The following is a 14,766-nucleotide window of genomic DNA, read 5'->3' as shown; positions in this document are numbered from 1 at the left end:
TGATACTTCAGGATATTGAAGTAAATGAAAATATCAGTTGCCACACTGCAACATAAACGGCATTCTCAGTTTGAGGCTCAGCTGTAAGACACTGTGCACAGTACGCTGAGAAGGAATCCTTGGGAATATCAAGATAGGAGCAAAAATATTGTAGAAATGATGAATTCTTAAATAAGGTGAAAAAGCTCATACATATTTTAAAAATTAACATTTAAGGCCACAGAGAATAATTCTCAAATGTTAGTTTTACATTTTAAATATTGTTCTATTGAAAGATACTATATAGATAATCTATTTATCACAAGGATACATCCTAATGAAAATTCAGCAATGAAACTGACCCAGCCTAACATTCAGAGGAGAGTCAGAACATGGTTAACAATGGAGGCTCTGTCCTCAGCTCTTCCTTATGCACCAGATCATTACATGTTACCTCATTTGCTAGCTTGAGACCTTTTCACACAATCTTAAAAAAAGAAAGGATGGATGAATCATACAGTTAGCTTGTTCTGGTTTTAACACTTTTGATAAACATTAAGGAACTAGAGCCAAAATTAGGGTAAACTAATTAAACTGGTTCGTCAGTCCTGAGTAACTGAGTTAGCTGTTTGCATTTTTTTTTTTTTGTAAATACAAATGTTTTGGTTAAACACCCTACATAGACTTTCAAACTGAGCTCAGAAGAGAGAGTAAACTCAGAAGAAATAAAATGTTCTTTTACTAATACTTTAAAAGCAAGATGACATAGTAAAGTTGTGTGTCTGTCACTCTTACTAGATTATGATGTGTTCAATGTATGGCATCTGCAAAGTGAAGAACATAGACCTGAAATTCAAAATCATCGTAACTGCGTACAAGGATCTTCCTCATGCTGCCCAGGAGGTAGGTAGTCTCTGATGATAAGACTTGAAAAATAAATTAATATTCATAATTTATTTCAGTTGTTACCTAGAGATCATATAGTCTCATTTAATTTTATAACATTGATTAATTATTTGTAACTGACATATAATTAGAAAATTATGGCAAATTATGAAATCTAAATCCCTAGTTGAAGTTCATAAATAATAATATATTTGTATATAATAATAACCAGGATATTGAAAATAAACTTTGACATAAACATTATATTAGTTTTCTTTTTCCATACGAAAAAGCAGTACAAGTGAATTCTTACAAAGACATAATAAAATTTTGCAAGCCCATTTTGTGTCTCTAGTTTCCTTTCCCTCAGAGATGCCATCATGGTAAAACACACATTGCATATTATTCTGGTGCACAACAGCGAATCCTGGATTATTGTTTCACTTTGTCATTGAAGTTTTGGAAAGTGATACAAGCCAGTTTGGTTTTATTCACATATTTGGAGTTATTTCCTAAATTTAGTTATATAGATTGTATAACAGAGGCATTCCATAAAATTTCTTTAGTTTTACTTAATTTAAATTTACACAAATTGGACATGGTGGCCCAGGCCTATAACTCCTACTCAGAATGATAAGTAAAAAGGAAAGTTACATAGCTAGACCTGCTTATGAAGATAAAAAGTGAGTAAAGTAAAACCTAGTTGCAAAATAAGTAATTCAATGTTTGTTTCATTTCTTGCAAGGGAGTCGTGCACACTTTGTAAACCCTTTAGACTAAGGGGATGCAGCTGCTGCAGGCCAGTGGTTTTGTCTGCATAGTAGGGATTGACGGTTGTGGCTTTTGATCATAATTCCTAACTCCCAAAATGCTGGGATGGCCAGCATTTTGCTGTGGCTGCCAGACTCCTCTGGATCACCTTGGTGACATTTCACTTTGAATAGGGCGTCTATTATAAGTTAAAGGAAGCCTTTTAGATTATTGTTTTCTACATAAAATGCATTCTTTTGCATAGCTATGTTCAACTATTTTAAAAGAAAAATTTAAAGATTTATTAAATGTATTTAACATGTTTTTTTTTTTCCTCAGACCTTTAAACGTGTTTTGATCAGAGAAGAGGAGTTTGATTCCATTATAGTATTCTATAACTCAGTTTTCATGCAGAGGCTAAAAACAAATATTTTACAGTATGCCTCCCCCAGGGTATGTTGAAAATATCTTTTAATCGACGAAATCTAATAACAAAGTAATGGATCCCAACAAAGCATTAGATCAGTTATCTTTTTTCCTTTTGTTTTGTTTCTAGCCTCCTACCTTGTCACCAATACCTCACATCCCTCGAAGTCCTTACAAGTTTTCTAGTTCACCCTTACGGATTCCTGGAGGCAACATCTATATATCACCTCTAAAGAGCCCTTATAAAATTTCAGAAGGTCAGCCAACACCCACAAAAATGACTCCAAGATCAAGGTTGGTGTGTCCTTTTAGAGGGAATGCTAAAACACACACACACACACACACACACACACACATACATTTGATAATTTTGATTTAGGCATAAAAATGTAAAGCTTTTTTTATTCAAAATGGGCTATGCCGTTGAGTATCTAAATTCCTTATATATATTAAGTAAATGTATGAAAGAATTTGGGGGCAAAGAAAATGTGTTTACCTGGATGGGCTTGCGCTTTTACTCATGAGCTTATCCTGCTACTGAGGTCTCATCTGTACATAGGTTGAGAACCAATTTTTAGGTGTGCCTCAAAACACTAATAGTTTTATATGCCATCAAAATAGTTCATTTTAATTTAACAATATTTATTAATTTATTTTAAGCAGGGTCTCACTATGTAGCTCTTGGCTGGCCTGGAACTTGCTGTGTAGACCAGGCAGCCTACCCATTCAGAGATCCACCTGCATTTATCTCCTGAGTATTGGAATTAAAAGTGCATGCCATCACACCCAGATTCTTTATTCTAAATTCATTGTAAACTCTATGGATCTTAGTATTGTTCTTGTTATGAAAACGGTATCATAAGGGCTGGCAACATGGACCCCATAAAAGTACTTGCCATACAGACCTAATGACTTGAATTTGACTTTTGTATCCATGATGAAAAGAAACAGCTTCTCCAAGTTGTTCTTTGACTTTGATATGCTTGTTCATACTCATACACACAGATCATATACATACACATTAATAATAAGTTTTTAAAATAAAGATGTCTTAGTGTAGATTACTATCAATTAAGAAAATCCACCTTTGTTAATTCTGGCAGTAGATTTCTTACATTACATTGGGCATTTCTGTTTCAGAAGGGCACTGTGGCCATCAAAATGAATGTGAAGCTGTTTTAAAATTCTCAGATGAAATATTCTGTACAATGACAAGTCATATCTCTTGCTTTGAAGTCCTTCATTTTACTAATTATATGTTATCATGGTCTATTTGAAACTGGCTTAATGTTTATAAAATAGAAGGCCAATTAACTACTGTAATGACTGCAGTCTCATCAGAAATTTCTTAGTACATGTAGTTTGTACCTGGTGGGCAAGAAAAGCAAATGAGGAGAAAAGGGCTCTATTAGCTTTTGAGGACATTTAGTTCCATAAGTAACGTACACTTGTGATAAAAGTTCACAAGTGTAGAAAAATATTAAGTAAAAAATAATTGAAAATATGATGGAAAGCTCCCATGTATATTTGGATCCCTCTCTATTTGTTTAATGTTTTTTGTATCTGATTATCTGTATAGGCATCTTCACCTCATACTGTAACCCACTAAGATGTCATATCATGTCGTAATTAAATTTACACAGCCCCATGCTGCTACACGACATGGCAATGTATATTTAGGAAATTTCTGATAGTGATAATTAATCCATATTATGATTATAATGATGTCTGTTTGCTGATCTTAATGAAAGCAGTTCTGTATTACTATTTTTTCCTCTTTGAAACTATATCTTTGAATATGTAGTCCAGGGTAGCCTCAAATTCACAGCAGTCTTACTGCTGCTCAGCCTCCCAAGTACTTGGATAACAGGGTGAGCCACCATGCCCAGCATGCATTGGTGCTTGTTTTAGAAAGAGTTACACTGTGAACATCCTAATCGGCAAATTACTGATAAGGCTTTAGAGAATCTTAACCCTAGCATTCTGTTCATGCATTATATTTAGTATTCTGATTAATCAACAATAAATCTACATTGCTACTGTTCCATGTGTATATTTTCAAATATTTTTGAGCTACATAAATACCTTTCCAACTTTATTATAAAAATATAAATTATAACTGAGTCCAGTAAGATAGATCTGTAATCTCAGCTGCTTAGAAGGCTAAAGCTAGAGCATCACAGGTTTATGACCTGCTGGGCAACTCTGTAAGATCCTGTCTCAAGGTAACAGGTCAGAGAAGGTTTGGGATGTAGCTTAGTGATAGAGCACTTAGCACATACAAGGCCCTAGTTTTAACCCCCTATAATGAGAAATAAAACACAACTATAAACAGTATGGCTAAAATAAAGACAAATGGAATAATAAGGATCTCTGATTATAGGGTACATAACATATAGCATTTACAACATACCAATATAAATCCTAATTAAAGTCTGATTACTACTTTATAAGAATAAATTTTTAAATTATATGTGTTGGGGAGAGTGGGGCTCACATGCCGTGGCACACATGTGATGGTCAGAGGACAGCCTTGTAGAGTCTGTTCTTCTCTGCCTACCTTTATGTGGGTTTTGGCAGTGAGATTCAGGTTTCCATGTATGTGTAGCAATTGTTTCTACCTGCTGAGCCATCTCACCAGATCTTTTTAATATAAAAATTATTGTTGTTGTTTTGTTTTATATTTGCTTTATTTACTTGGGGCCCATGCATGCTACTGTGCACATGTCAGGGTCAGAGCACAACTTGCTGGAGTCATCCTCTCTTGCCGTGAGTTTCAGGGACTAAACCCAGGTCACCAGGCTCACCTGCAAGTACTTCTGTGTGCAGAACCATCTTACTGGTCTTTTAAATTTTGTTTACTGACTTGTAAGTTTGTATCAAATATAACTTAAATTAGAACGAAGTTACAGTTGTTTATTTATGAAGACCATAAAGATAATCTTAAAACTTTCTAGACCTCCTCTTTAAATGTGGGCCATGGCAGAATTATGCTCTGCAAACCCAGAGTTCTTGTTCCAAATCTAAGAGAGCTGAGGTCGTAACTCAATGGTAGGATGCATGACTAGCATATTTGAGGCTTTGGGTTTGATCCTCAACTCGGAAAAACAAACAAACAAAAACCCTCTGACTGGTTATGTTTTAATTGCGCCAGCACCCATACAACAGTCCCCCAGTGGATATAAGGTGTCGGTGGTTGCAGGGCCAGAGAACTTTGACTTGTGATGGTTGAGAGTGATGCATCTATGTTCATCTCTGCACATCTGCACAGTCTGTGTCTGGTTTTTACAACTAACTCACATTTTATCTTAACTTGACAGAATCTTGGTCTCAATTGGTGAATCATTTGGGGTGAGTATTTCTTTGTATGAAAAATGGTGTCATAGAATGTTACCTAAAATATACTGGACAGTATGATGCACGTGCTCTGTGCTCCTGCATCGTCCTTTATTTGGTATTTCATTGTTGTCTATATGTATATGGACATCAGTGATTTATATTACAGCTATAAAAGAAATAGATTTCCATAATTTGAGCTTAAAGATGCTATTGCCCAGATATGTCCTCTATGTATATTATATAGAATTGAGGAAGACATCTCATTTATTTTCAAATCAGGTTTAACTTTGAATCATAGCATAATTGGTAAACTTCCAAGTTCTTTTCTAAACATTTCTCTGAGATTATATAATATACATATAAATAGTCATTTATATACATACATAAAGTGTTATTCTCACAGCACTCCTAGAGTGAAATGTGTGCTCTTCAACTCCATACATCGCTGGAGTCATCCAGTTCAGTTCAGTTTGACTTGATTACCTAGTTGTCTTTGGATCCTACAGGTTCCAGGGCTCGGGTCATTACGTTCTCCCAGGTGCCAGTCATAAGTGGCAAGTTCCTGGGTTATACCAGTTTTGCATCCAAATTGCCTAGAAGTCAAGGAATCCCCATTACACCTTTCCTTTCTGTTTTGACCATTTGCTAGAATGTTCACAAAATTCTGGAAAATGGTTTACTGACCATTACTAGTTTATTTCAAAAGATGCAGATGAGTAGCCGGATGAAGAGACACATAGGGTGATATCCACTGGGGTTCCTAAGCTGTACCTGAGGGTTGAGCAGCTCCAGAGCTCTCCCAGGCCTGATGTTAAAGAACTCTATTTTGTACAAATAGTTGATAAACGAAATCTCTTTCTACTTTCTCCACCCCGAAAGTTAGGAACTGTGGTTGAAAATTCTCAGCTTCTAACCACGATTTGGCTGACACTTTGACCCCATACTGGTGTGATCTCTTTATTAGAACCCATAAAGTGATCTCTTTATTAGAACAAAAGATGGTCCTGTCATTATCACTTGGGAAGTTCCCAGGGTTTTAGGAGCAGGAACAGAAGACAAAGGCCACATACCTTTCTGATACCGTATGTATGTATATAATCTCATGTAAATGTCTAGAAGTTTTGAAAATCAGTAACTTATGATTTGAAATGAGGTACTTTGAAATGAAGCACCATACCCTCACATTAGCAGCATGGCCCTACCGACTGTTCTCCTTCCACACGTGCTCTAATGGTCATTCATTTACTTATTCACCCCCACTTGTCCACTCCCTCCTTCGCTTCCTCTCAATGCTAGTCTTTCTCTGACAAATAAGGAACTGAGATAGTGCGATAGTGCAGAGGGTAAAGGAACTTGTTGAACAAGTCTAGTTGCCTGAGTTTGATCCCTACAAGCCACATAAAAGATGGAAGGAGAAATGTGACTCCAAAAGTTTGTCCTCTGACCTTGGCATGTGTACATGCTTACAATCACATGTATTGTACACTAATAATAATAATAATTTGTTTTTAAATAATTGGTTTATGAGGAGCCAGGCACAGTGGTATACATCTGTAATCTTGGGAGACTGAGGCAGGATGATCAAGAATTTGTGGTTACCTGCAAAGTAAAAATCAGTTCTCTCTAATGGAGTCTCTCTGAAGACACAAACCACCCTTATGGGCAGGTCTCATGCCCAGCAGTAAACTCAATGGCATCTTTTGTAGTTCTTTGTCTCATAATGCTTTACAGAGTTTTTGTTTGTTTGTTTTGTTTTTATATTCTTGTAGGTTCTTTGTGTAGACATTGTAGCTTTTGATTTTGTGGTTTTAAGGGATTCTTATGTGTACAAGCCTGTGTCTCTGCATCTGTATGTGTACCTTGTGATTCTTCTTTAGCTCTTGCTCTTCTGTTTGTTTTGTCTTATTTTAGTTCATTTTATCTTATTTACTTATTACTATTCTTTAGATGCCTGTTTTCTAAAAAGAGACAGTGTATGAATTCTGATGGGAGGGAAAATGAAATCACAGAGAAGTTGGGAAAGGAGAAATGTGATCAATATATATTGTGTGAACAACGTCTAGTTTCAGTAAAAGAAAAAAGTTTGTGGTGAGCTTTGGCTGCTTGGTGATTTGTATAGGACAGCATGGGCTATATAGCAAAATCGCTGTTTTAGGGGGAAGCAAAGTAGAGAAAGAAAAATGGCAGGAGAGAGCGAACGTGTGTGCACACATGAAAGCACATTCTAGAGCAGTGGTTCCCAACCCTGCTAGTACTGCAACTCCTTTATACAGCTCCTCGTGTTGCACTGACCTCAGCCAGAAAGTTGTTTTCATTGCAGCTTCATATTGTAATTTTGCTACGTTATGAATTGTATTGTAAAGAATTTTAGGGACAGAGGGTTGCCAAAGGGTTTGTCACAGGTTGAGAACCACTGCTCTAGAGGTAGGTTGAAGGTTGTATGCTACATTAAATGTAAAAGTCCATGTTTGAAATATTCAGTGTTATGATACCTGATTCAAGATGAGCTACAGCTGCCAGGCTTTGTGAAGGAGGCTTTGTGGAACCATGCAAATCCTGTGACAGAGGTCATGAAGCTTTTTGCTTATCTACCACCTGTAAAACAGTGGAGAAAACATCTACTAATCTAGACATTAAAATAGAGCCATGGGACTTAGCTTCTGTCATGTTGAATATATACCCTAAATACGTTTTCACTAAATGAAGCTGATCTTGTCTGATGTACCAATAGCCCACATTTAACCTCTCTCTGAACATCTGACTTCATTTGTTGGCTCAATTAACACGTACTATGCGTGCTTGAGACAGTCCTGAAATGGAGGTTGGGAGATGGACTGTTCCCACATATGTATCTACTGGTGAGATGGGGTGGTGTGCCTCTCTGGCACTTCTTATCAGGTCTCATCATGTCCCGTCATATTACCTGGACTAAAATTGTGAACTCTTTGAATATTCAAGTTAAAAACCTTTCAGTGACAGTTTGTACTGCATCAGCATATGACCTGTCATCATACCCTCATGAAATGAATCGTACTTCCTGCGGTCTTCCCTCTCGCTTTGTAACTCGAAATCACAACTTTTTTAAAAAGTTTTTAAATTTTTAAATTTCAGTTCTAGAAATCTGATGTACCTCTACTGCTTCCATGACCAAAGCTCTGGTTTTATGTGTAGGTGAGCCCCGATAGGCCACAGGCTGAGACAACAGCACAGCACACCTGACATACTTGACAGCACAGCAATGACAGAAAATCAGAGATGCTTGGAAAAGACGGGAAGATTCAGGAGGAATGGGTATTTAATGAAGGCAGAATTGGCATATTTGTGCTAATTCTTTTAAAAAGCTGTCATTTAGTCCAGTAAGGCAGAGAATTAAAATGAAATTGCTTCTGACTTTTGACATTCAAAATTAAATTTGTAGCTGCTAACTTCAAAATGTTGCTATTTAATGGTTTAAAATAAGAACTCTATAATTTATAGACTTCTGAGAAGTTCCAGAAAATAAACCAAATGGTGTGTAATAGTGACCGAGTGCTCAAAAGAAGTGCTGAAGGTGGCAACCCCCCCAAACCACTGAAAAAGCTGCGCTTTGACATCGAGGGATCCGATGAAGCAGATGGGAGGTAGGAACCATGGCGATACTTGCTCCCGGGGTCCCAGTGGAGAGTTAGGCCGAGAGACAGCAGTCTCAGCCCTGTCCTGTCAGCTCTTTCTGTATGAAAACAACTAAGAAGAATAGATGAAAGCCAAGGTGGCCCACGCCTTTATCCCAACACGGGGAAACAGAGGCAGGTGGATATCTGGGAGTTGAAGGCAGCCAGAGCTACACAGTGAGGCCTTGTCTGGAAAAGCAAGAGAAAACAGCTTAGTGTGGAATAGGACCTGGAAAGCACCGTGCAGATCTGATGCCGTCTGGAAATTCATGACTACCTAGGTATTAGAAGTCTAGACATAGCCTTACATAGCTACTGATACAAATGTATTAGTGTTAACATTAAATTTAAAAATTCTCACTCTTGAAAAACACTAAATTTTGCTTTATAAGAACCACTAAAAATAAATTTATGACATCTTTGTTTTAGATAACTTGGAAGCTTTTGAAATTAAACTAAAATGATGGCATAAAATGTCACTGAAAGCAGCAGAATTACTAGGAAATTGCATGTATGCTTTTGAAATATATGTTGTTTTTTTTTTTTTTTCAATCTGCAGTAAACATATCCCAGTGGAGTCCAAATTCCAACAGAAACTGGCAGAAATGAGTAAGTACTCACTCCCTGGCTTTGCATACAAGGAAGAAGCAGTCGCTTTCACTGAGAAAGTCTTTTCACTCTGCGACGAAATCCACACATTATTCATTCAGGCGGCAGAGTTATTTATACATTTAAACTGTAGTTCAAATGGGAGTATACTGTTTACCTTATACATTGGTGGACTAAGTTTGTACTACAAAGTGAAGATCAGCACACTTCCCAAGAGCCTTTGAATAGTCTTACACTGATGTTGATCTGTACTTTAAAATACTATTTTTTGACATTTTATACATATATACAATGTATTTTGATCATATCCACTCCTCACTGCCCATCTCCCCTCTCCTCCCAGGTTACTCCCCGCAGATGCCACTCCCAGCTTAATATCCTTCTTCCTTTTTAATATCCACTGAGTCCAGTTAGTGCTGGTGGTATGCACACAACTTTAGGGCTGTCAGTGGAACATGCATAAACCTACAGGGGTTTTTTAGATGCCCTTAATCTGAAGGCTTTGAGATAGTTTCAGACAAGGTTTTTCATTACTGGAAATGAAAATCTTTAAGATTAAGATCAGGTAATTTTCCAAATGTCAGTGTGACAGGAATTTGGAATGGAAGGGTCAGGGGTTATCACTGAGTGGCAGAGTGTTTGCTGCCTTCTGTGTACAGGATCCTGAGTTACAGCACTGCAACAGGCAGACACGTGTACACACAGCAAATCAATAAAACAAATCAACTATTTTTGGAATAGTAAGACAAATGGGATTTTATCTTAAGCTTTTATGAGACTATAAAAATATTAAGTAGCTAGAAGGAGGCAGTATTTGCTGAGTGTTTCTGGTTGTCTTAAGTACATAGCTGTGGTAGTGACTGTACCTGGTGCAAGATCAAAGGCAAAGAAAGGGACTTGGAAGAGTAAAAATATTTAGGAGCTTGTGGGAGTCTGTGCCAGTGAGTACGATGGGGATTTACAGCCAAGCTTTGGAGATGCTAGCTGTACCAAAAAGCACCCAGTAGAACTGTACTTCTGGCTGGTTTTTAAAGCCTTTTTTCCCTGAGGTATGTTGTTTGAGTCAAAGTTAAATATGCTAAGCATTCAAAATACTAGTTTCAGGCATCAACACATTTCTTTTTTATCTTTTAAATAGTTGTGTGTATACCCCACTAAGAGACATGAGAAGGACAGGGCATTTATAACAAAATTTGAAGCCCACAAACCACATGTTACAAGGGGCAGAAAGCTGTAAGATGATGTCTTTTCCTTAGAGAAGAGGTCTGGTCTGTCACTATAGTCAGTACACTTCCTGGTGACACATGGAGTCATGGCTGGCTCCGTGGCTGGCAGACTGAAGCTCAGGATGTTTTTGCAACTGGAAAATTAGGGACAAGCAAATGGAGCTTGATGCTCTGAAGCCAAATAAGACACTCCAGGTTGTGCTTTGGCTGGCCAGGACTGGGCTGCAGCTGTTTTCAGAGCACTTGGAAGCATGCAGGAAGTCCAGGTTCATCCTCAACCCTGTGGTAAACCAGGTGTCATGCACACTAGTCCAAGCATTTTGTGAGGTGGAGATGGGAGGGTCAAAAGTTCACAGTCATTCTGGGACAGTGTGAGTATTTGTAATTTGTTTTTAGTGCTGGCAATTAAATGCAGAGTCCTGACCAGAGGACTGTTTCCTAGCACTTCTTTGTAGTTTTTTTTTTAAATTAAAAATATCTATCTGTAAAGTCAAGATTTTGTTTTGTTAGATTTAATTATTTTAGCTTTGGAGATGCTAAATAATTATTTAATTATTAAAGATGTGTGTGTGTGTGTGTGTGTGTATGTATGTATGTATGTATATACATATGTGGAGTTACAGGCAGCCAAAAGCTATGGATTATCCAAGAGCAGCATGTGCTTTCAACCACTGAGGCATCTTTCCAGCCCCAAGAGCATCCCATCTTTCTACTCTCCCTTCTGTGGCCCTTCCTTCTCTCATTTGTTTCCTTAGACAGTCTTACTTCCATTTTATTTTATATATTAAAACATGATTTTTTTTTTTAACTGTGTAGCCCAGGCTGGCCTCGAACTTGTGGTCCTCTTGCCTCTGCCTCTTTCAGCAAATCCTCACGGTGTGCACCACCACAACCGGCTAAAAACATGATTTTTATGCATAAAGTCAAAAGTTGTTTTTTTATTGTTGTTGTAGTAATTTAAATGTTCTGATTTTGACCATCTCATAATTAACAATTACTTACTTTTAAAATGTCCATGCCCAGTTTAAGCTATCTTAAAAACACGTTTTGGGGGCCAGGGGAATGCCCACCTTTGTGAAAAAAATAGCATTCACTCTGCAGGCCAGGAGTTGTGGCTCTAGGTAATTCAAGTGGCCAAATTTGATTCCAGTATCTTTAAACTAGTGGTCTGCAATGATTTGCATGTAGGAATGTACATGGCTGTGTTTGGTCACAAAGAAATACTGCTTTGTTTTTAAACGTATATTAGTATTCTGCCTGCTTGTAAGCGTGTGAGGGTGTCAGATCCCCTTGAATTGGAGTTACAGACAGTTGTGGGCTGCCATGTGGATGCTGGGAATTGAACTCGGGTCCTTTGGAAGAGTAGCCAGTTCTCTTAACTGCTGAGCCATCTCTCTAGAAGCTCTGGCAGTCCTGGAACTCACTCTGTAGACCAGACTGACCTCAAACTCACAGAGGTCTGCCTGCTTCTGGGATTAAATGTGTGAACCAACGACCACCCAGCTGGTAATGTTAAAAAATGTTTGAGGTATACATTAATTATATTATGTATATAAATGTATACATACATACATATATAACAACATCATATATGTAGGTATGTATATATAATATATATAATGTTGTATGATGTGTTTTAATCATTTTCACCCTCTTCCAACCCTTTCCAGATTTATTTTATAATTTATATATACAAACATACAATACAGACAACAAAACAAGTAGACATTCTGGTGGTATAACTTGAGGGAAAAGATTTAACAGGGGAATATGGCTTTTAAAAAGTTAGGTAGATATGGTAATCCCAGCACTTGGTGACCTAGACAGGAGGACCATGCGTCCAAGACAAGAATGGGCCATTTGGCAAGACCCCATATGGAAACCAAAAATCTGTTGGGAGACACTGCAGGGTTCGGAGCTGCAGTTACTACTTGACATGGATATGGTAGACGTGGTAGCCCCAGGTCATTTACCCAGCATCCTCAGCACTGTTCAATTCTTTGTTGCTTTTTCAGCTTCTACTCGAACACGAATGCAAAAGCAGAAAATGAATGATAGCATGGATATTTCAAACAAGGAGGAAAAGTGAGAATCTTAGGACCCTGGACACTGTGGATCCTGGGGGACACCTGGCTCTGTCTCATGGATGACTCTGTCTCATGGATGTGCCCAGGTCCTGCTCATGGCTGTGTTTACTCGTGTTATAGATATAAAATGTGCAGGTACAAGCTGAATATTTGTGTGGGTGATTCCTAAGCCACTTCAATGTTGTAATCAATGGTATAGAATTGATAGTACACAGGATTGAGAATCTTGTGCCGATCATGCCATTTAAAACATGAAAGCAGATTGTTTGCATTTCCAACGTGAGCCTGCTGCCCTCAGAAGTGAGGCTGCCTCTGGAGGGGGTCCTGACAACCTCCTTATGCCTGGCTGACTACTTTGCCTTTCCTCATGGCACATGTGTGATGTTTGCTCTTGGTTTTTATTAATTTATATGTATTTTTTTTTTAATTTAACGTGAATGCCCTTAGAAAATGTGTCCTGTCTTCCAAATGCAAGTTGATTGACTGTCCACTTTCAACCAAATTATCTTGAATCTTCTACTGAAACAGATTGTTACAAACCGGGGAAAAGTACTACTTTCTATACATTGGGCTTATTTTAATATTAGAATCTAATGTGCCGTGTGTTTGTTTTACATATTTTACCTTTTAAGTACAAGCAAAAAAAAAAAAAGTATAAACATATGATACTGTCTTACTACTGACACAGATTTCATACCTCAGAACCTGTAAGAATTGATTTTTTATTCGTTCAACTCATGCTTTAAACTGAAGATTATTGATAATACTCCAGGTTTTTTTTTTTTCCTTTAATCACTCAGATTTCTGAATTTATAAGTACCTATGCAGTACTTGACAGTCAAGTCTGGCCACAGCTGTGCTGCAGAGGACCCTAGCACAGTACAACTCAAGTGCACTTTCTAATGTTTCTGGGTCCTGAAGAATCAAGATACAAATTAATTTGTTCCACAAGCAGACTGTTAGCTATAGGAGCCTTCAAGTTTTTTCCTCATATAAGTGTCTAATTGCATCTCAACAATTTATTCTGCTCTTCTAAAGTTGGGGACATTTGTGTTTTCTCTGGAATGGTACATGTCTTCCAGGTTTCTTTTGAACTGGCAATTATCTTTTTTTTTTTTTTTAAGCCAATCTGGTCTAATAATACTGGCTCATTCAAAGCCACACTATTTCTAGTCCAGCATTACTGCAAGTAATCAAAGGCGTTTCTAAGTTAGGCTTAATGTTCTCTCTGATGCTGGGCAGAAGCTTCAGATGAAAATAGCTGCAGTGAAAAAAGAGGCACTCCCTTCACCCCTCCACCTAAAGGTGTATTTAAATTATCTTGTGGGATTAACTTATTTAGAGATGGTATAATTTAAAATAGGTGATATTTAAGGTAGTATCAGCTAGCATTTAAGAAAATCACTTTTTCTAAACTCCACACTTTTTGAAAAGATCTGGTCTTTTTAAAAAACAAACTTCTATTTTTCTCCTCAATTTAGTTTGTTTTACTAGTTTGATAGTTATCTCAATAACAAAAGCAATAGACAGCTTACCCCGTTTCTTCATTAAGTTTTGCATGAACATCATACTGATTAGTTAGGTTTTAGGTCAAGGGCTTACCATACTTCTAGGTCTTTTGCTAGTAAGTTCAAGTTAGAATTAGTGACAGAATTAGAGGAATTTTCAAAGATCCTGTATTGAGATTTCTTAAAGCTGCAGACCCTGCACTATTGGTTTTGTTTTTGTACTGGTTAAAACTATACATTCAAATTGCTATGTCCCTATTTTCTATAATAGTTTGTCTATTTTAAAATAAATTAGTTGTTAAGAGTC

At 37.2% G+C, this 14,766-nt stretch overlaps 1 protein-coding gene across 1 annotated transcript in view; it reads left to right on the top strand.

The window, feature by feature from the left end:
• Positions 1-14,766, top strand: part of Rb1 (RB transcriptional corepressor 1) — a 133,645-nt gene extending 118,879 nt beyond the window's left edge. The window contains exons 21-27 of the mRNA XM_021645595.2: positions 778-882; positions 1,954-2,067; positions 2,171-2,334; positions 5,361-5,391; positions 8,857-8,999; positions 9,589-9,638; positions 12,880-14,766. Of these exons, the coding sequence (XP_021501270.1) occupies positions 778-882; positions 1,954-2,067; positions 2,171-2,334; positions 5,361-5,391; positions 8,857-8,999; positions 9,589-9,638; positions 12,880-12,953 (681 nt within the window). The 3' untranslated portion in view covers positions 12,954-14,766. The remainder of the gene's footprint in view (positions 1-777; positions 883-1,953; positions 2,068-2,170; positions 2,335-5,360; positions 5,392-8,856; positions 9,000-9,588; positions 9,639-12,879) is intronic.

This window comes from Meriones unguiculatus, chromosome 9, assembly GCF_030254825.1.
Source record: "Meriones unguiculatus strain TT.TT164.6M chromosome 9, Bangor_MerUng_6.1, whole genome shotgun sequence".
NCBI lineage: Eukaryota > Metazoa > Chordata > Mammalia > Rodentia > Muridae > Meriones > Meriones unguiculatus.
This window is presented reverse-complemented; position numbering and strand designations above follow the sequence as displayed.